Source organism: Panthera tigris, chromosome X (assembly GCF_018350195.1).
Source record: "Panthera tigris isolate Pti1 chromosome X, P.tigris_Pti1_mat1.1, whole genome shotgun sequence".
In the NCBI taxonomy this organism is placed as follows: domain Eukaryota; kingdom Metazoa; phylum Chordata; class Mammalia; order Carnivora; family Felidae; genus Panthera; species Panthera tigris.
The window spans coordinates 55304289-55325199 of record NC_056677.1 but is presented as its reverse complement, the minus strand read 5'-3'; the positions used below and the strand labels follow the sequence as shown (position 1 = coordinate 55325199).

General features: G+C 39.7%; 1 protein-coding gene across 1 annotated transcript in view; it reads left to right on the top strand.

The window, feature by feature from the left end:
* The first annotated feature begins 1016 nt into the window (after positions 1-1016).
* OPHN1 (oligophrenin 1) overlaps positions 1017-20911 on the top strand; it is a 564403-nt gene continuing 544508 nt past the window's right edge. The window contains exons 1-2 of the mRNA XM_042974015.1: positions 1017-1069; positions 1662-1819. Coding sequence (XP_042829949.1) covers positions 1666-1819 — 154 coding nt within the window. The 5' untranslated portion in view covers positions 1017-1069; positions 1662-1665. The remainder of the gene's footprint in view (positions 1070-1661; positions 1820-20911) is intronic.

Sequence of the window (20911 nt, the reverse complement as noted above, 5' to 3'; positions counted from 1 at the left end):
ACAATACAGGTGGCTTGGTCATTATTACTCTATTTACAACTCTCTTCAGTTCTGGCTTTTCCTGGCTTTCATCACAGGGCAATGTAATCTAAACACTTATTCAAAATAAAAATGGATCCTTTTGCCCATGTACACATGATTTTCCAACCCGTAACTACTTTTGATCTCAAGGCATTGGCCTGTAACAGTGGCCTCAGTTCTACCTTGGACAATGAACAAGAGATCTCTTGGGTAAGCTGCAAGACAATTTATAACAACCTCTTCTTAGATTTTCCACTTACACATTGAAAATCATGTGCTTTAATGAAAAACCTATACAGTGAGTTGAGTCACAAAACCATATTCTGAGTCCTATTCAGAAAAAAGTGAACTCCTAAGTATGGTCTTTCCTTTGGCAGGGGATTTCTGAGCGTAACAATGAGATGCTAGAGTAGCACTCAACCCTTCAGGTTGTTCAGGTCTAAGGCCCATGGGGATTAGAACACTAGAACCAGGAAAAATGGGCAAGGGAAGAGGAAAAGAACTTGCTTCCTCAGAGGGAGGGTGGAAAGAGCAAGGAAAAAAAAAATACAGCCAAGTAATGGGAAGTGAGAGATGGCCTCCCACCATTGATGCCTCCCTGTTCTCTCGCTCTTTTTGGAAACTTTCCACTTAGAAGCTCCAGTGCGGCGCACTTGCCCCTCGAGGCTGGGCTTGAGGAATGAGCCTGGGGCAGGCTGGGAAAGTCTTGCTCTGAGAGCCGCCGCCCTGGCTGAGTGGTGGGGAGATCGCAGGGAGGAGTCATGGGACGAGAAACGGAAAGACTACATCTCCCAGGCCGCCACGCTTTCCAGCTGGAGTCCCAGGGCGCCCAAGGCTCCCCAGTTTCCGTAGGGAAGCGCCGGGCTACTGCAGCTATTGTGCGTAGTGATATCGCCCTCCTCTTCCCTCTCGGGTGTCTAGGGTGGAAGGCTACGTTTTATTGCCTCCTAGGCTTAACCCCTCCGGGGACTAACAGGACAGCAGGCCGGCTCCCTTGGACCAGGAAGAACTCTTGGGAGCAAGAACACTTTGGTAACGCAATCCCAGGGTGCGTGGAGAACAGTTGGAGAAGGAGCCCGAGTGCTGAGGCTCGGCACAAGGGTTCGCTGGGGCTGGGCGGCAGCTCAGGCTTTAAGAAGGGGGAGGGGACAGTACAATCAAGGCTGCCTGCGGAGCTCGGCAAAGGAAATCTTCAGCTAGCTCGGGAACAAGGAGCGAGGAGAGGAGAGTTCCAGCCCCAGCGCTCACCACAGCCTACACTCTGGGCGGGCAGAAGTGTCACGTTTGCAGTTGCTCTGGAAGGATCCCGCTGCTCTCCGGGGGCAAGCTGGGCCGCCTGTCTGGGGAGGCAATGCCTTGGGGGCATGCTGCTTGCTAGGCAGAAGAACCCAGCCCGGGTCGGACCGCATTAGTTTGCTTTGCGTGTCACCTGAAGCAATTGCCGGCCTCCCGCTTCCGGTAGAGGCCAGCCGGCTCTACCCGGGAATCTCAACCGAACAGGTACCTGTCCTCCAGAGGGAGGGAGGCTAAGAATTTCCCAGGCGGGACCCACACTCAATCCTTCCCATCTACTCCCCTCTACTGTGTCGCTGATGCTTTTGGTCTTTGTGTCTTTCTTCTCTTTCAACCCTCGCCATCAGAACCATGGGGCATCCCCCGCTGGAGTTCAGCGACTGCTACCTGGACAGCCCTGATTTCCGCGAGAGGCTCAAGTGTTATGAGCTGGAGCTGGAGAGGACCAATAAATTCATTAAGGACGTGATCAAAGATGGCAACGCGCTTATCAGCGCAATGAGAAGTAAGTGGAAGGCTTCGATGGATGAGCCGTTTCCTTGAGCCAGTGACTCTGGCCTTTTAAGCTCTTCGACACTACAGGGAAAGGGAAGATTCAGGGTGATTCCCAATCCTGTTCTCTGAGGCGAATGGGTTTCTGAACACTTTGGCAGTGGGGTCAGAAGTGGAAGGTGGTGGCTGTAACTAGAACTTTGGGCCTTTCCCTTTAGTGGCCTTGACTTTATAAGACAGGATCTGTACCTGTGCCAAGGAATCTCTTACTCTGCACCTATTCTTACTTGGCAGGTTGTTCCGAGGGGGCAATTTGCCTGTAGTGTCAGACATGTTTAGTGCTCATGTCTTGGGTAAGGAGACATCCAAGCTGACCAAGGAACTGCCCCTAGCACCTCCTAGAGAGGAGGGGATTGAGGCCGGCAGCTTGAGTAATGATTTGTCCCAGCCCTTAGTCGCTACAGATACAGATGGGGGCAGAAAAAAATTCCCTATCTCAACTTGTTTTCTAAGGAAAGCACCTTTGCCCCAGTGATTTTTTTTTTTTTAAGTTACTGAGCTAAGGTTTTGGTCAAAGTCAGTCTAAGCTCAGAATTATTGGATGGCCTCACATTCCACTGCATTTTGCTTGGGGGTGAAATAAAGACCTGCCTAGCACCTGACACAAGGATCCCAGCCCCCCCAGGGAGCATATTATAGGGCCAGGGTTAAGAGCCACTGGTCTGCAGGAACCTCACCTAACTTAGCTTTCCCAGCGGTCACAGCTGACAGCTGTGGGACCCTACCCCCTTTCCCTACTTGTGGAGTTTTTATTTCTGCTAGTTGGCAGAAGACTTAGAGTAAGAGAAAGAATAATAAACATTCCTGACAGGAGTGCAAGCAAGCTAGCCTTTTGTGCCAGAGTGTACCCAGAAGAATGGAGGGCAGTGATTGGGTGGAGTGATCATTTTTTTCCCTTCTTGGCTGAAAAATGACTGCGAAAAATAAAGTCACTGGTCAGAGTTACTTGTAAATATGTCCTGTATATTTATAACTTTTTTCTGACTGGATTTATCCCCAAAAGACTGTGTCTAAGTCCAGTGTGGTGACCTCCTTTGAGGCAAATACAGCCAATGAAGAACAGGGAGAAAGGCAGTGGTAACTGCTTTTTTATGCAGCTCTTACTGATTTGCTCCTGGGAGTCCGCTTTCACTGCTGGTGTTGTCTGCACATTTGGTCAGAATATATGAATTGTCCAAGTTCCTGCCAGTCACTTGATTGAGCTTGATTATTTAATGCTTTGTACTATTGTGGTCTAAATAAGAGCACACTCTTGGCAGCACCTTAAAGATGGGGTATTTTGAAATACTGATCCTTAGAGACTTCTAGGCCAGCTTTTGGAGTATGTTGCCACTTAATCAAATTTATTGAGAGGTTAAAGGTATGCAGGTTATACCACAAAAGTAGTTAGAAAGGTTGAGGGCTCATTGAAAAGGAAAGAGGAGAATATTTGGATTAAAAAAAAATTACTTACTGTGATAAACTGCTTGGTGTAGCCTCTGCAGTCAAATGTAGCTTGTCATAAGCCCCAGGAAGGGGATGGTTTTGAGAAGTGTATGCTAAACAGAAAGTGTTTGTGCTAAAAAGTGACCTGCTAAGGCACAGCAGAGAGATTCAGATTTTCAAGAAAAAATAAACAGTGCAATAAAACATTTGAGGAAGGGCAAATTTTTGTAAGCTACAGGCAAGTCATGGTTTTTATTCCTTCCTTCTTTTCTGAGACTAAGAGTGGTAAGAGCCAATAATTATGCAGGCCTAAACTTTTGCAGATGGTTAGAAGATCCAAGAAATCATTTTGGCCCATGGGGCTTCTGGATATTCAGGGTGGTTTTCTGTTTGTGAATATGCATAGAAAGCCAAAATAGGACAGGTAGGAAATAAAACAAAGCAGCTAACCCACACTCCATTTCTTTCCTTTAAGTTGCACGATTCTAAAAACATGATTAGGTAGAGGCACAAGCGGGATGTTTACTGCTGTCTTGACCACAGTAATGTTGATACTCCCACTCTACTTCCTCACACTGTGCTAGCTTTCTGAGAATAAGTGGGGAAGCAAAACAAAGATATGCTTTTGCTTTGTGTGGAGGAAACAGGAAAAGAGAACACCGGAACTGGAGTTAGAAGACCTGGCTTCACCATCTTGGGATAAGATGGTACAAATTGCTGACTTTATCTGTTAAATGGGGGGAATTATACCCACTTCACAGGGTTGTGGTGAGACTCAAGGGAGTAAATAGATTATGAAAGTGTTTTGTAAATGGAAACAGCTAAGCATTGGAAGTTGTTGATAACATGTCTTTAGGCTAATAATGTATCTGCTGGTGAATGTGTATTTTTAATGAGGTTTCTGAAGGGAAATGCATAAGAAGTAGTTGGAAGCATATTTTTTGCTGTCATCTTATTGGAAAATGTCATTCCCTTCATTGATTGGCATATGTCAGCAGTTAATTTTGTATTCATATGTGGGGATTTGTTTTGGCAGTTGGAGTCTGGCATTAAAGTCATGAAGAATTATAGACACCTTTATATTTAACTTACTAAATTGACTATCAAATCAAATGGCTAGTGTTCCTAGGAACCAATGAAACTTGGTGCATTGTGCTGCAAAAACTAGTTGCAGTTTTTGTTAGAGTTGTTAACCTGGGTGGAACTTGATTTCTATGTTTATTCTGCTTGTGTCTGATTTTGTACAGAGCTCCAGATGAGGTTTTAGTCACAACTGTTTGTGATGATTTATTCATTAAATGTAGGTCCCTTTTGAATATTTACATTTACTTTTGTACTCATAGGTCATTGATGTTATGAAAAATACTCACTGTTTCTCCCTTGGGGAAGTGGTTTATTTCCCACCTTAAATGTGATCTATTTATAATTGTTGGAGTACAAGATGATGATTATAACATAAACTAATGGAAAATAAAAACACCATCACTGAAAGGTGAATGTATTTCCTGCTTTTCTGTTTGTCCTTTGTTTTTCTGTTGAGAGTTTGGTCCCTGATGTTTGAATATTTTCTAAGCACTCACACTAGGTATTATTCAGAACAAGTGATGTGGCTCCTTCTTATATCACAATGCAATATAATACACTTAATAAATGCTATATATAGTTCACTGAACACATACCATTCATTCAGTAAATACTTGTGCCCATACTTTATTCAAGCCAGTGTTCTCAGTGCTATCACAGGTGTGGCAGAGTAAGTCATAGATGGATTCTGCCATGAGAGAGTTCCTAGACTAGTAGGAGAGACAAGACATGGGTAGAGTTCACTATCATGTATATCATAGATATGGATCAGAGTCATAAGAGTGGAACAGGTGGCTACTGTGGCACATGACACTATCAGGAGAGCTTATTTCTTGGTGGGAGGACAAGGAAAAGTAAAGGAGGAAGTAGCATTGGAATTGAGCAGAATTAATAACACTTATTGCTTGTTTAACTGTTCCCATGTGCCAGGCATTAAAATATCATAACAGTTTACGAGGTAAGCATTATATTCCCATTTTATAGATGAGAAAACTGAAGTTCAGAGGTATTAAGTAACTTTCTCAACTAAAAGGGGCAAAAGTCTGAATTAGAACCCAGACCTAACTGTAAAGGCCCTGCTTATTTTGCTGTGTTGCACTGTATTCAGGGCAAGGATTTCTTGTAGTAGGAATGATATAGAAAATGTAAAGGGCCAGCAGATAATTCAAGTCATCTGCAATATGTAGGGTGCAGGAAGGAGTTTTGGGAGATGAGGTTGGAATAGAAGGTTGAGGACTTGACTGTGAAGGAACCTGTTAAGTACTTCAGATTTTCCTTTGTAGATAGCATAAAGATGTTTTTGGTAGGAGAGAGGCATGGTTTGAGCTGTGCTTTAGGAAGATTCATCTAGTGTGACATGTAGGGTGCGAGCAATTCCACACAAATATTTGTGACTTTTAGAAGTTAATTGGCAGCTTTAAATTCTCTTTGATATAGCTCAGGGGTCAGAAGGCCTCTTCTATAAAGGGCCATATTTGAAAAAAAATTATTTAAAATTTTTTTTAATGTTCATTATTTTTGAGAGAGAGACAGAATGAGAGTGGGGGAGGGGCTGAGAGAGAGGGAGACACAGATTCTGAAGCAGACTCCAGGCTCTGAGTTGTCAGCACAAAGCCTGATGTGGGGCTCGAACTCAGGAACTGTGAGATCATGACTTGAGCTGAAGTTGGATGCCCAACCGATTGAGCCACCCAGGCGCCCCTAAAAATTTTTTTAATGCTTATTTATTTTTGAGAGAGGGAGAGAGAAGAGAGACAGAGAAAGAGAGAGAGAGGGAGAGACACAGAATCCAAAGCAGGCTCCAGGCTCTGAGCTGTCAGCACAGAGCCCAATGTGGGGCTCAAACCCCCAACCCTCGAGATGATGACCTGAGCCAACGTCGGACACTCAACTGACTGAGCCACCCAGGCACCCCATGTAAAGGGTCATATTTTAGGCTTTGCAGGCCATACAGTTTCTGTGGAAATTACTTAACTGCCATTGTCATGAAAAAGCAACCATAGATAATATGTACATGAAATGAAAATGGTTGTGTTCTAATACAACTTTATTTATTGACATTGATACATGAATTTCAGTTAATTTTCATATGTCATGAAATATTCTTCTTTTGAATTTTTCAACTGTTTAAAAATAGAAAAATCATTCTCAGCTCAGCTGGGGGGGGGGCAAACAAAAATAGGCAGCAGGTTGTGTTTGTCTCACTGGTGGTAGTTGGCAGACCTTTGATATGACTAGTTAACCTAAAAACCCCAAATGGATTTTTATTGGTAAGGCACTGATAATAGCTAATGGTAGGACATAATGCCATATTTCACATTTCCATCAACTAGGTTTACCTTGGTGTGCTGTTAATTATGCCCGATCTGGATTCAGGGATCATAGGCTCAAATGTGGTCAGAGGCCAAGGAGAAAACAGAAAAGTATAAAGCTGTTGGACATGGGTTAATAGGACTGGAGTGATTGGGGTAAAATATCACCCCTTTCAAATGGACTTTACCTTCTTTTTTAAAAAAAATGTAATAAAATACATCCACAGCCTGTATTTAATCAGGTTGCAACTCCAGAGCTAGATGATCTAGCTCTATTAGTCTATGAGTCCTGGACACTAATGGGCTAGGGAAATGAAAGACAATAGTCTCCAGATAGAGACTTCTCTGAGGAAGTACTACTGGCCACTGTTTGCAAATGAGCAGAGGCAGAATGATAGTATAATGGGAAAAAACTCTAGACATGATGACTAGATAGTTGGGTATGGTTCTCTTACCAGCGGGGTCTGTGACCTTGGGAAGTCATTTTGCTGGGGCCCCAGGTCTGCAGCTTTACAAAGGTAGGGGTGGGCAGGAGACCTATAAGCTCACTTTCAGCTCTAATATTCCATGACTTTTTTTTTTGCATCGCATATTGTAGTTTAATCATTTAGGAAAGGAATGACTAACCCAATTATAGGAAGTTATTTTATCCCTATGTAAATTTTCACATTATTTTAATGTACATGTCAGTATTTAAATAGAAAAAATTAAACAAAAATATTAGTCTTTCAAAAACCAAGGATAACATACTTTATGTATGTTTGTATATATAAAACAGATGTCAGAAAAAAAAAATAATTTCCCTAAGCCCACACATATACATGTACAACCACACATACATAGGCTGTCTAGGACTAATGAAAACTTATGTTTTAAAAGAATGCAAAAGATGCATTCTGTACTAAAAATGTACATTAGGTTGATAAATATAAATAATATAATTTGTATAGGTTTTATAACCTAGTCTTAAATTAAAAAAAATATTACTTTCTTATATCCTATACTTTTAAAGACAAGAGTTTTAGTTGTTTATAGTAAGGTAAACCTTTTGGGGGTGCTTGTTCAGCTCTTGCTTTGACAACTGGGGCACCTATGTGATAAGTGCTTTACTGGAAGGATGGGTTGATTCCATCTTTGAGGCAAATTTGATCTTGAATATCCTTAGTGGAGCCATCTCTACCTTGACACAGAAAGAACCTGGTTGCTAGTTCCAACTCTGTCACTAGCTTGCTGTTTGGCATTGAATACGTTTTTAGCTTTGTGAGCCAGAGTTTTCCCATTTTTAAAATTGGAGTTTGGGTCAGTAAGCTTTAGAGTTCCTCTTGGTTTTACCATTCTCTATTTTCTGGGCTGTACCTATCTTGCTCAAATAGTCAAGCAACCTAAATTGGTTCTGTTATAAATTTTAGAGCCAAATAATCTTTATTCTGGATGAGCAGGCAAGGGGAAAATCAAACTGATAATGTCCAGTATGCATAGATGACTTGAATCATGTTAACTTATCTGATTATCTTCTTTTTTTAAAATATTTATTTTTGAAGTAGAGACTGTGTGAGTGGGGGAGGGGCAGAGAGAGAGGGAGACACAGAATTCAAAGCAGGCTCCAGCCTCTGAGCTGTCAGCACAGAGCACGATGCGGGGCTCAAACTCATGAACCATGAGATCATGACCTGAGCTAAGTCAGATGTTTAACCGACTGAGCCACCCAGGTGCCCTCTGATTATCTTCTTGATGAATGCTTCTTGAAAGATGTCAACCTGATGCCCTTTAGTTCTGTCCTGAATAGCTCTGTAGTGAGAGTGACCAAAGCTTTTAATCCCTTTGGGGTGGGTGTAGTGTAATGGTGTGCAGGGAGGAGTTGGTGATGTAATATACATTCTCAGCAGATATCCTGTCATTATGCTGGTGGTATTTGTACTTTGGAACACATGGGGTTATGTTAGATATTCTCCGAAGTCAGATCAATGTAATGGGTATGTCATATGATATTACTGTTAGTAGATATTAATCAGTGTCAAAGGGAATTTGGTGGAGGCATTATTGTCATGTTCACTGAGGGTCCTCAGAAGACTAGATTCCAAAGTCTAAAGTAGTTGAACTAGTAGTGCTGTAGGGAGTAGGGTGGAAAAACGAACCAAATCAGCCTTGCAGTGTGACCATTTATAAGATTTTTTGTGCTGGGGAGGGGGAATGGTACTGTCATGGGGTAGGGAACATTATGGCTTGACTTGCTTGTTAAGGAAGGGTTTTCAATCAAAGTTAATAGTGATGAAGGGAAGTTACTTTTCAGCTTCATTTTTATAGCCTCACTTTTTATTTTTATTTTTTATTTTTTTAAAATTTTAAATGTTTATTTGAGAGAGAGAGAAAGAGCACACAAGTAGGGGAGGGGCAGAGAGAGAGAGGGAGACAGATGATCCAATAGCAGAGAGCTCGAACTCATGACCCATGATATCATGACCTGAGCTGAAGTCGGATGCTTAACCAACTGAGCCACCCAGGTGCCCCCAATGTAGCCTTACTTTTTAAAGCATAGCCTCAAACTTGTTTAATATAGCATCTGTTTCTCTAATCAGTTACTACAAAAATTTCTAGAGTTTTTTTTAAGTTTATTTATTTTCAGAGATAGAGTGAGCTGGAGGGGGGTTGGGGCAGAGAGGGAGAGAGAATTCCAAGCAGGCTATGTGTTGTAAGTGCAGAGCCTGGCGTGGGGCACAAACCCAAAACTGTGAGATCATGACTGAATTGAGATCAAGAATTGGACACTTAACTGACTGAACCACCTAGGCTCCCCACTACAGAAAATTTCTAAAGCCTACGAAGACCTAGAAAGAAATATGGTTTACCAGGAAAGCACCCTGGAAATCTTAAGTCGATTTTTTTTTTCCTAGTGGGGTAGAGTGTCCTCATGATGCTTTGTTGGGCTTGCATCAAGTGCTAAAGCCTTGTACAATATAAAGTCAATTCAATTTAATTCAACATGGATTTACTAAGCACCTATATGTGTCAGGTACTATCTTGGGAATTGGGAATATAATGGTTGATAAGGCTGCTATGGGCTCTCCCTCTTGGAGCATACATTAAACATCTGATTACTCACTTAAATAATTTAATTACAATTGTGAGAAGAGCTGTGAAGAAGTTCAGGGTATGATGAATATTCTTTCATGTTAAAAAGAGGGGCTTTGTGGGGGGAAAAAAGGGAGCTAGATCATAGGGATGTAACCATCCATAGGAAAAAGAATAAACTGAAAAGGAAGAGCTCCGAAGTCAAAGCTACCTGTTTTACTCTATTGGTAGTTAATAGTTCTGATAATGAGCCAGACTCTTCAAGTTAATGGAGATTTTCTCAGCAACAGACAGGGTATGTATATCTCATGTGAACTTTAGGGAAAATTTAAAGTACCTACTATTTCCTTCTTCTTTTATAAGTATATTAATTTTTCTTTGATAGATAACACATGAACATGGTACAAAATTCAAAAGGTACAAAAGGCTAAACGTTCTCCCTCCTCTTATGTCTCAATTCCCCCATTCTCCACCCTAGAGGCAACAACAGGTAGCTGTTTATCCTTTAAAAAGACTTTACCCCATTGCTTCTTTTAACTTCTGCTTCCTCAGGAGTGTGTTTCATTGTAGGCACATTTCTAGCCACACTGGGGTAAGATTTCGTAAAGATTGTGTTTGGAGGGAATGGTAGATTAAAGACATCAGAGGGGCACCTAGGTGACTCAGTCAGTTAAGTGTCTGACTTTAGCTCAGATCATCTCAGTTTGTGGGTTCAGGCCCTACGTTGGGCTCTGTGCTGTCAGAAAAGACTGGGTTTGTAGCTCCTCAAAAACTCACACACCCACTATTTAACCTGTTTCAAAGCTACCTAGAAAAACCACATTTGCAGGGCTTCTCCTTACTTTACCTGACTTATAGCTAGCTCGGTGTGCAAAGTTCTATCCCCAGAGTGTTTTACGTTACAGCTGCCTGAGACTGCAATACCAGTAGGGTAAGCAAGAGTCTGGCCAAAAACATGAAAAGAAGAAATGGGGAATGAGATACCCATCGGGGACTTTGGAAAACTCTGACATATTCCTGGAAATCTAGAATGCCACATGCATGCTCAGGGCTGTGCATGTGCCTAGAAAAGACCTGAGAAGGCTCCAATTTCTTCCCAATGGCTGAACTTGAAGCAGAGTTGTAAACTGCCTGGCTGAGTATTGAAGGAATGCCCCAAAATATACATAGAGCCCCTTGGCAAAAGGTGGAAGACATAATGGTTCAAGAAATTTAAGATCTCTGAAAAATCACTAGCTGGCCACTAAACTAACTAAGCAGAGATGTCAGTGGCAAGGAATACAAACATTACATAATCAGTTCAAGAAAGACACCAAACAAAGCAGCAGCAACAACAAGGATAACAAAACAACAATAGCAACTTTTGCTATCCTAGGGGTCAGGATCTGATTTCTAGAGGTACCATAGTAGATTGTGTTAAATGCCCAATTTTCAACAAAAAAATGATTAGGCATGCAAAACAAAAATGTATGGCCTATATGCAGGAAAAAAGCAATCAGTATAGACTGTCCCTAACCTGGCCTAAATGTTAAAATTTAGACAAAAATATTAAATCAGCTAATATAAACATAGTCAAAGAACTAAAGGAAACCATATCTAAAGATTAAAGAAATGCATGAGAACAATGTATCACCAAAGAGTTATTATAAAGAGATAAAAATTATAAAAAAAAAACAAGGAGATTCTGGAATTGAAAAGTAAAATAGATGAAATGAAAAATTCACTAGAGAGGCTTTATAGCAGATTTGAGCTATAATCATAATCATAATCATAAAAAATAGGATAGTAGAACTTGAATATATGTCAATTGAGATTATCCAGTTTGAGCAAAAGATGGGAACAAATGAAGAAAAATGAACAGAACCCCAGAAACTGTGGGACATGATCAGGTGTACAACATATGCATAATGGAAGTCCCAGGAGAAGATAGATTGAAAGGAGCAGAAAGAATACTTGAAAAAATAATGGCCCAAACCTTCATAAATTTGATGAACAACACTAATCTCCAGATTCAGGAAGCTCAAAAAACTCCAAGTAGGATAAACTCAAAGAGAGCCATACCTGATACATTATATTCAAACAGATGAAAACCAGAGACCAAATCTTGAAAGAAGCAAGGGAAAAATAACTCATTGGATAAATGGGATCCTTAATAATATTAAAAGTTAACTTATAAATAATCATGGGGACCAGAAGGCAGTGGGCTGACATATTCAACGTGCTGAAAGAAAAATAATGGCAACCAGGCATTCTGTATTCATGAAAACTATCCTTTATCCTTCAAAACACAAGGGAGAAATTAAGATATTCTGGGATAAACAAAAACAAAAACTGAGAATTTGTCACTAGCAGACCTGCCCTATAAGATATACTAATGGGAGTCCTTTGGGATGAAATGAAATAATGATAAATGATAACTCAAATCTGTAATAAATATGAAGAGTACCAGTAAATTAATGATATATGTAGATATAAAAGACAGTATCACTGTCTTTTAGTAACTCTTTTTCTTCCCTACCTGATTTAAATGGCAACTGCATAATGCAATAGTTATAAAACTATGTCAATGAGCTAATGATATATAAAGATGTAACACATATGACAATACAGCACAAAGCAGGGGAGAGGAAACATTTATACTGGCAGCATGTTTCTGCATACTTTCTAATTAAGTTAAAACTAATCTGAACTAGATTGTCTTAAATTAAGATGGTAATTGTAATCCTGAGGTCAGCCACTAACAAAATAACTAAAAGAATATAGTGAAAGAAACAACAAGAGAATTAAAGTAGTACAATAGACAATATCTATTTAACACAGAAGAAGGTAGTAATGGAAGAATAGAGGAAACAAGATAAGACATATAGAAAATAAAATAAATGGTAGACATAAATCCTACCTATCAGCAATTATATTGTGAATGGAATGCACTGCAATAGAAAGGCAGGGATTAGCAAAATGGATAAATTGATTAAAATATATACTGTCTTGGGTGTCTGCGTGACTCGGTTGAAAATCCAACTCTTGATTTTGGCTTAGGTCACTATCCCTGAGTTGTGGGATTGCACCCCTCTTTGGGCTCCACACTGAGCATGGAGCCCACTTCAGATTCTATCTCTCCTTCTGTGCCTCTCCCCCACTAGTGCATGTACTCCCTCTCATATGTATGTATATGTATGTGTATATATATGTACGTATATATATGTGTGTATATATGTGTATATATGTGCACATATATGTACATATATATATTTATATATACATACACACACATATACATACATACAGTCTTTAAGAGACACATTTTGGATTGAAAGACACAAATGGTGAGAATAAAAAGATGCAAAAATGTGCCAAGCAAATAGTAACCAAAGAGAGTTGTGGTGGCTATACTAATATCAGACAACATAGATTTTAAGACAAAATATTTTTGATATACAAAGAAAGAAATTTATCATGGTAAACACAGCCCATATATCAGGAAGATATAAAATTATAAACATATGCATCTAACAACAGAGCTCCAAAATACATGAAGCAAAAGTGGACAGAATTGAAGGGAGAAATAGATACTCTAGCAATAGTAGCAGGAGACCTCAATATTCCACTTACAATAAGGGATAGATTAACTAGACAGAGATCAACAAGGAAATAGAAGATTTTTACAATACTGTAAGCCAACTAGACCTTTTACAGATGTTTGTAGAACACTCTACATGACAACAGCAGGTACACATTCTTCTCAAGTGCAACATGGAACACTTTTCAGGATAGACCCTCTGGTAAGTCACAAAACATGACTGAATATATTTATTCATATGAGTATATTCTCTAGCTACAGTGTAATGAAATTACAAATCAGTAACAAAAGGATATTTAGGTAATTCACAAATATGTGGAAATTAAATATCACACTCCTAAGTGTCTTGTGAGCCAAAGAAATCATAAGGGAAATTAGAAAATACTTTGGAATGAATAAAAATGAAAAAAAAAGTGCCAGAAATTATGGGATGCAGGAAAAGCAGTGCCCCTCCTCTGCTCATGCTCTCTCTCAAAAATAAATAAACTTTAAAAAAATTAAAGAAAAATTAACACTCATGTTTTGCAAACTCTTCCAAAATTCAGAAGGGGAGAGAACACTTCTTACCACATTGTCTGAGGCCCGTAGTATCCTGATAGCAAAACCAGACATTACAAGAAAATAAAACTATAGACCAAATTCCTTTAATAATACAGATGCAAATATCCTCAACAAAATGCTAGGAAATCAAATCCAGCAACATGTAAAAAGGATTATATACCATAATCAAATGGAATTTATTTTAAGAATACAAAATTAGCTTAACATATGAAAATTAATTAATGTAATGTAATACACCAAATAATTAGGATAAAGAAGATATTGCATATTATTATCTTAATAGATACAGATATTTTAAAAAGGTTATTACTTTATTATGTTAAAAGAACACTAGACAAACTAGGTATATCAGGTTAGTAGTTGTTTAAGGCTGGAGGAGAGGGTTAGGACATATTATGACTGCTAATAAGTAAAATATTTCTTTTTGGGATTGTGAAAATTTTCTAAAACTAGATTGTGATGATAGTTGCACAACTCTGTGACTATACTAAAACCCATTTAATTGTACACTTTAATGAGTGATATGCGAGTTATATGTTAAAGTCAATTTTTTTTTAACATTGTGCATGGAAACAGGTGCTTGGGTTATATACCTACATTTTCCTTTGGTTCTTATGGAATAACAGACCTGGAAGGTTGTTTAGGAAACTTTACATCCACTCTGTGGGGTTTATATCCAGGGAAAAGGAAGCCGAGAGAGAGAAATGGCTTCTCCAGGGACCTAGAGCTGGAGTTCAGGTTGGGATCAGAATCAGATTTCCTGGTTTTCCATTCTAGGGTTCTTTCTGTACTGTACTTTAAGAAGGTATCTTGCATCAAAACTGCCTGGATATTCTTTATTGGGGCTGACAGTGCTTTTATTTGAAATGACCCCATTAGCAGTAAAGAACTGTACTTGTAGTTTCCTTTCATTCCCTCTCCCACCCCACCATCATGGCTGGAATTTTCCCTGTTGACAAGGGGTTTTCCCTGTTGAGAAGTCTAGCCTCAATTTAATTAGGATCTGGTTGTGTTTTCTTTCCTTTGTCATAGAAGAATGGCTATACCTTTTGATGGTGTGACACTCGTCCTCTTTGTTTCCTTCACTGAGAGTCTATACCATCTGGTTGGGCAGTTCTAGACGGCTTCCCTCTTCTCTGCTCATTTGTTGATGTCTTTTAGCAAATGTAGCTGCTTTTCATGTAGTGTAGTGTATGATTGGGAAATGTGTGGCATTACTAAAGGGTGACAAAGTCCTCCCCCCATATTATTTTTATCATAAAGCAGTGTGAAATTTCTCATAAGTGGCAAGCATTAGGCCCTGAACTTTAGTACCATATTAGGAATTTCAAGGGAGTTCTTTACAAAAGGTTTTCATTAAGGACTTCCCAGAAATAGGAGGGCCACATTTCAGCTTCCAGTTCTCTTTCCAGAGCCAGGCTATTATGGAAAAACCTTTCCATGTGATTGGAAAAATATGTATTATGCATGTGGCAGTTGACAGCTGGAGCCTAATCCTGAATTCATCCATCCTGAATTGATTAGGTGGGGGAAGGTTGATGGGTAACAAGCCATCAAGGTGTTTTTATAGCTGCCCCTTACAACTCTTGCTTAGAGCATAAAAAAAATGGAAAGGGAATTTTAAAGAGAATGTCCCTGCTACCATTGTCACCATGCTGAATTTCTCTTGCTCTTAATATGGGAAATATTGATATATCTTCAAATTTGGTTTGTCTGGAGAGATTTGTCTTCTAGAATCCATGCCCATGCTCAATATTTCATGGCTTATGGGAATGATTATTCTGTTATAGTACCAAATGGGAAAGCAAAAGGTTATCAGTGTGCTAATTGGGTAACAGCTCAGCCAGGGATTATATGGCTGCACTAGCAGAAAGGGGAAGGAAAGCTGGGGCTTCTTGGCATTTTGTTTGATTTTCCTTTGTGAAAAGCAGATGCTGTTTAACTATTTCCTTTCCTTTTTGACTAATGGCACTGTCTTGCTGGAAATGAACTTATAGAGATCTAAGGGCCTTTAAGAGAACATTTAACTCTTTCATATTTCAGATGAGGAAACAAACTTAAAAGGGAATGTTCTTGTCCAAGATCACGGAGCCAGTTAATCACAGAGTCAGTACTAGAACCCAATAACTAGTCCCAGTCCTTGGCTCTATGCAGTATCACTGTGCCTCACAAAGCAGTCTCTACTCTTTACAACCTCTTTTTGCTAAGCCTGTGATTTTTTTTCAGAATCACTTTCAGATTGTGAAAGAAAATAATTGTTTTTTCTTTACAGCCTCTTGCCAAGAATGCACCTCCAGTGTTGGCCTGAAGACAGACACGCATTTCACAGACCTGCAGGAATAGAGTAGGGGAAAGAAAGTTCAGGGAGTCTGAAGTTACTGCTGTACTTTTTCTAGTTGGCTCTTGCCCAGTAGGAGCTTGGTGAAATAGAAGATCAAGAGCTTTCTCTTTTGTAATAGAATTCCCCTTCAGAAATGTGGAGTTTAGAGAATCCAATTATGAATGAGGAAGAAGTAATTCTAATACAAATTGGGTTGTTTTAGGTATGGTAATGCTTGTACTGGACAACAGCAAGGCTAGGTTCTGTGAATGTGATCTTAGGCTGATCAAGTACTTGGATGTGGATATAGATATGGATAGAAGTTAACATTTGCGAAGCACTTTACAGTATACAAGACATTTTCACATATCTTATATAACTTAATCTGAGAAGGAAAATGTTATTATCTCCATTTTGTAGATGAGGAAACCAAGGCTTAAAGAGCTTAAGTACTTTCCCACTGCTAAGTCAGTAGTAGAGCTAAGACTTAGATTTTCTGAATATTCTTTACACTGTTCCACATTGCTTTTATTCCTTTTAGTGATGAAAGAGGATATGAGTGTTTTTCAGATGAACAGATAGTTTAGAAAGAATAGATATGAAAAAGAGATATGGAGCCTTTTGTAGAGAAACAGGAGCAATCACCAGTATGCATGTACAGGGAAAGTGGCCATTAACAAAGGTTTGAAAGCTGGAGAACAGCAGTAAAGAAATGGGTAGCTGGCAGGGCTGATAGCCCAGAGCTTGTGGTAGAGTTTTTGGCATCATCAACTAACTGTGTGCTATTCTGGGAAGGCTGCCGTGAAGACAGTTCAGACCAAGGTAGAGAGGTCTTTAAGGGAGAATTCTCTGAAGCCAATGGAGGTGGTTAAAAAGAATTAAAGAATTCTTTTATTTAATTCCCCATATTGATGATGGGGGAGGGGGTGATCCTGGGCAATATTCGTTACATCTTTGGGATATAAAATAAAGCTTAAAATTATAAATTAGTTAATAAGGAAGAAAAATAGGGGCATATTTTAATAGGTCACTTAGTTTTCTGTTCTAGAGGTTGCATAGGTGGTGGAGGCATTATTTCATCCCAAGTTATGTGAATGTTGACTTTTAGGGCTAATACCCATCTTGTTTGAAACCATTGTGATCCTTAGATGGAGTTGTGTGTTTGCACTGATATCGTACATAATAATGCTTCATAAAAATAATGGGAGTATAACATCTTTCTTCATATTTTTTAGTTCACCTGTTTTACCTTTGATTTCAACTTGATCTTTACAACTCGATGAGCTAATCAGGCAGTGTATTATTAGTGTTCCTCTTATTCAGGTGAAGTAACCAAGGGCAGATAATGGTCTCCCAGTTTTACAGATGAGGAAATTGAAATTCAGGGAAGTTAGGTGATTTGCTCAGTTATTTGGCTGAGTGTGTGGCAAATTTCGGTCCAAACCCAGATTTTCTGGTTTCCAAGGGCTGCAAATTTTCTTCTGTATTCTAATGTATTCTCTGTAGAATGAGGTCAGTGGTTATACCTTTCAGGATGGATTTGAGAAATCTGTGTCTCTGGGCTTTCTTACAGAGTTTCTTGCCATGGTAGTTACCCGATTCTCCTTGATGTATGTCCCAGCTCTGGCCTGGCTTTGTACTCAACCCTTTCTGCTCCTTGAACCTGTCCTTCTAACACCATTTCCTTATGTATCTCACTATCTGTAAAACTCTTACTATTTACTCTCCTCAGCATTGCCCATAGCTACCTGCCAGACCCTAGGAAGCCTTCTCAGAAACCTTGCCTTACTGTGCCTTGTTTTTATGCCTAGCCATCTGTCCCTGCCCTGATGACTCACCTGCCACCCTCCAAATTTGTCTTTTGGGCCCTTCACTCATGCCTCATGTTAGGCAGCCCCCATTCAATAATAAATATAGGTGTGCCATAGTGATATTTAGGACCAATCCTTTTGCCTCTCTCTTACCCCTGTGCCTTTAATCAGTTTCTGCTTTCCTGGTAATATGGGAATAATTGGCATGTTTCCTGGGCAAAGCCCATTAGATAGATTTCCTTTACAGGAGGCAATTTTGCCCTTGCCCATGTTTGGAATTATTACCAAAGCTACTGCTGTTGTTTTGTTAGGTCTAACAAGTCCTGCAGGATCTGGATGAGTAAAGAATTGAACCAGTCACTGGGCAAGGAGGCACTTGCTTGACAAGTCTTCTTTCTAGGGAGAATTCTTCTCAGTAGCACTCTCATTCTCAAGGAGTTAGTAGTCCCTTTTGGGACTGGTTTTCCAAAAATTTGGCCCTCCAGGAGCTTCTGTGTGTTCTGAAGGCTGCTGGGCAATTGTGCCTTTGATGTTTCTTATGGGATACTGTCTGAGTTTCTGCATCAGGCAAGAGTTAATAACATACATGTATGTATGACACTGGCCTGACAGAGAAGGTCACTCTGGTCCCTTCATTGGACCAGCAAAGACTTTTCTTTTAAATGTTTATTTATTTTGAGAGAGAGAGAGAGAGAAAGAGTAGGGGAGGGTCAGGGAGGGGGTAGAGAGAGAGAGGCAGGGGTGGGGGTGGGGGTGGGGAGAATCCCAAGCAGGCTGCGCTGTCAGTGTAGAGCTTGATGTTGGGCTTGAACCCATGAACTGCGGGATCTGACCTGAGCCGAAACCAAGAGTCAGATCCTTAACTGACTGAGCCACCCAGGTGCCCCGAAGACTTTTATTTTCTAATGGAGACAAGTAGAAGTAGGTAGAATGGATACTCACAGGCATTGTTTACTTTGAAGTGCTTTCTAGGCTTTAACCTTAAGAATAAGTGATTGAGGGAAACTTTCTAGCCTTGTACCTTTGCTCTTTGCTCCTTCCTGGGAAGAAGGGAGAGGGGATATGGAATTACAGCAAAACCTTGGTTTGTGAGTATAATTTGTCCTGGAAACATGCTTGTAATCAAAAGCACTTGTGTATTGAAGCACATTTCCCTGTAAGAGATAATGGAAATTCATTCAGGTGATTCGTTCCACAACCCAGAAATATTCACATAAAAATGATTACAATACTGTAATATAATACAAGGTAATAAAATATAAAATATAAAGAAAAATAAATTAACATGCACATACCTTTGAAAACCTTCATAGCTGGTGTGAGGGAGACAAGAAAGAGCAGGGTTATTGTGTAGGATGACTTTCACTATCACTAACAGAATTACTGCTATCTATTGGCTCAATGGAATCTTTTTATTTTCATGCAGCTTTAACAAGGAACCTATCCAATGACCTAGAATGAAGCAAAGCATTCCTAAGCTTACTCTTGTCTGGAAAATCAAAAGACTGTCAATAGGTGCTTTGAAGTGACAAAAAATACACTAGTGCCAGTTGTGAGCATCTTCCAACGTTCTGAAAAATCACTGATTTCTGCCAAACACTGTGGCCTGAGACCAAGCATCTGAGCATGAGAGGATTACCCACAATTCTTCAGAAAGAGAGAGAGAGAAGAACCATTGGTTCAGTTGTGATTATGTGATATTCAGTGTCACATACTACTAGTATTCCAAGACATTGCTCGTTTATCAAGTTAAAATTTATTAGAAATGTTTGCTCATCTTGTGGAACACTTGCAGAACAAGTTACTTGAAACCCAAGGTTTTACTGTACTTGATCTCTCAAAGAGGTCTCAGTGCTTTGTTTGCACCAAAGCAAGGGTCAGCCTACTATGGCTCATGGACCAAATCTTGCCTACCACCTGCTTTTGTAAACAATATCTAGTTTTGTGAATAACATTTTATTAGCACAGAAGTACACCTACTTGTTTACATATTGCCTAAGGCTGCTTTTGTGCTAAAATGGCAGAATCCAGTAGTTTCAGCAGGGACAATATAGCCTTGAGGACTAAAATAGCCTGTGTAACTTTAATTGGCTATTTTTGGGTAGGGCAAGATAGTTCCTCAAATATTCCTTGGACCTTTTTGTTTTTGTTTAGCTTCAGCTCGGTTTGTGTAGAGAGGTATGCAAGGAAGTGGTTTTAGAAATAGCCTCCTTCCTAACACACAATGAAGATTAGGATCCATATGGTGCCACTACGTGTTTGTTTGAATGGGTAAAAATCTCCATCATCAGTGATGCATCCCTAGTGCCTAGCCCAGGGCCTGAGGCAATCTCAGCTCTGGTCTCAAGAAGCTATCATCCATGGGTTTTGCTTTTGCCAGTGACCAATCAGAAACACTTTGCTTCTCCAGTATAGAAATTGATTTCCTTTCAGTATTTGGCCATGAACCCCTGTTTCCTCCTTCCCATTATAGACCATCATTGGGTTCTTTTACAAAGAATAGTTGAATAGTTTGTATGTATTTGAATAGTTTGTATTTGTTGATTTTGAAATTTGAACTGGCATATGAAGCCCTATGGTGTAATCTATGGCTTTGCTGGAAGGGAAACCCATGATTTCTGATGTATTATTTGTCATAAGATAACAGGAATCTTTTCTTCTCTATGACAGATTTTGGAACTTCTGGTTCATTAAAAGGTCCAGACAGCAGTTCCCTTGATAGTTAGTAATGAAGGTGACAGGACAGGAACCACAAAAGTCACAACTGGGTGTGCCACCCAGTCAGGCTTTGTCCAACTGGTAAGATATTATTTCATGGAGGTCCAAAGAAATGAAATGAATAGGCGTACCTCTCAGCTTTCCTGGTTCTTATTTATTCCTTGTG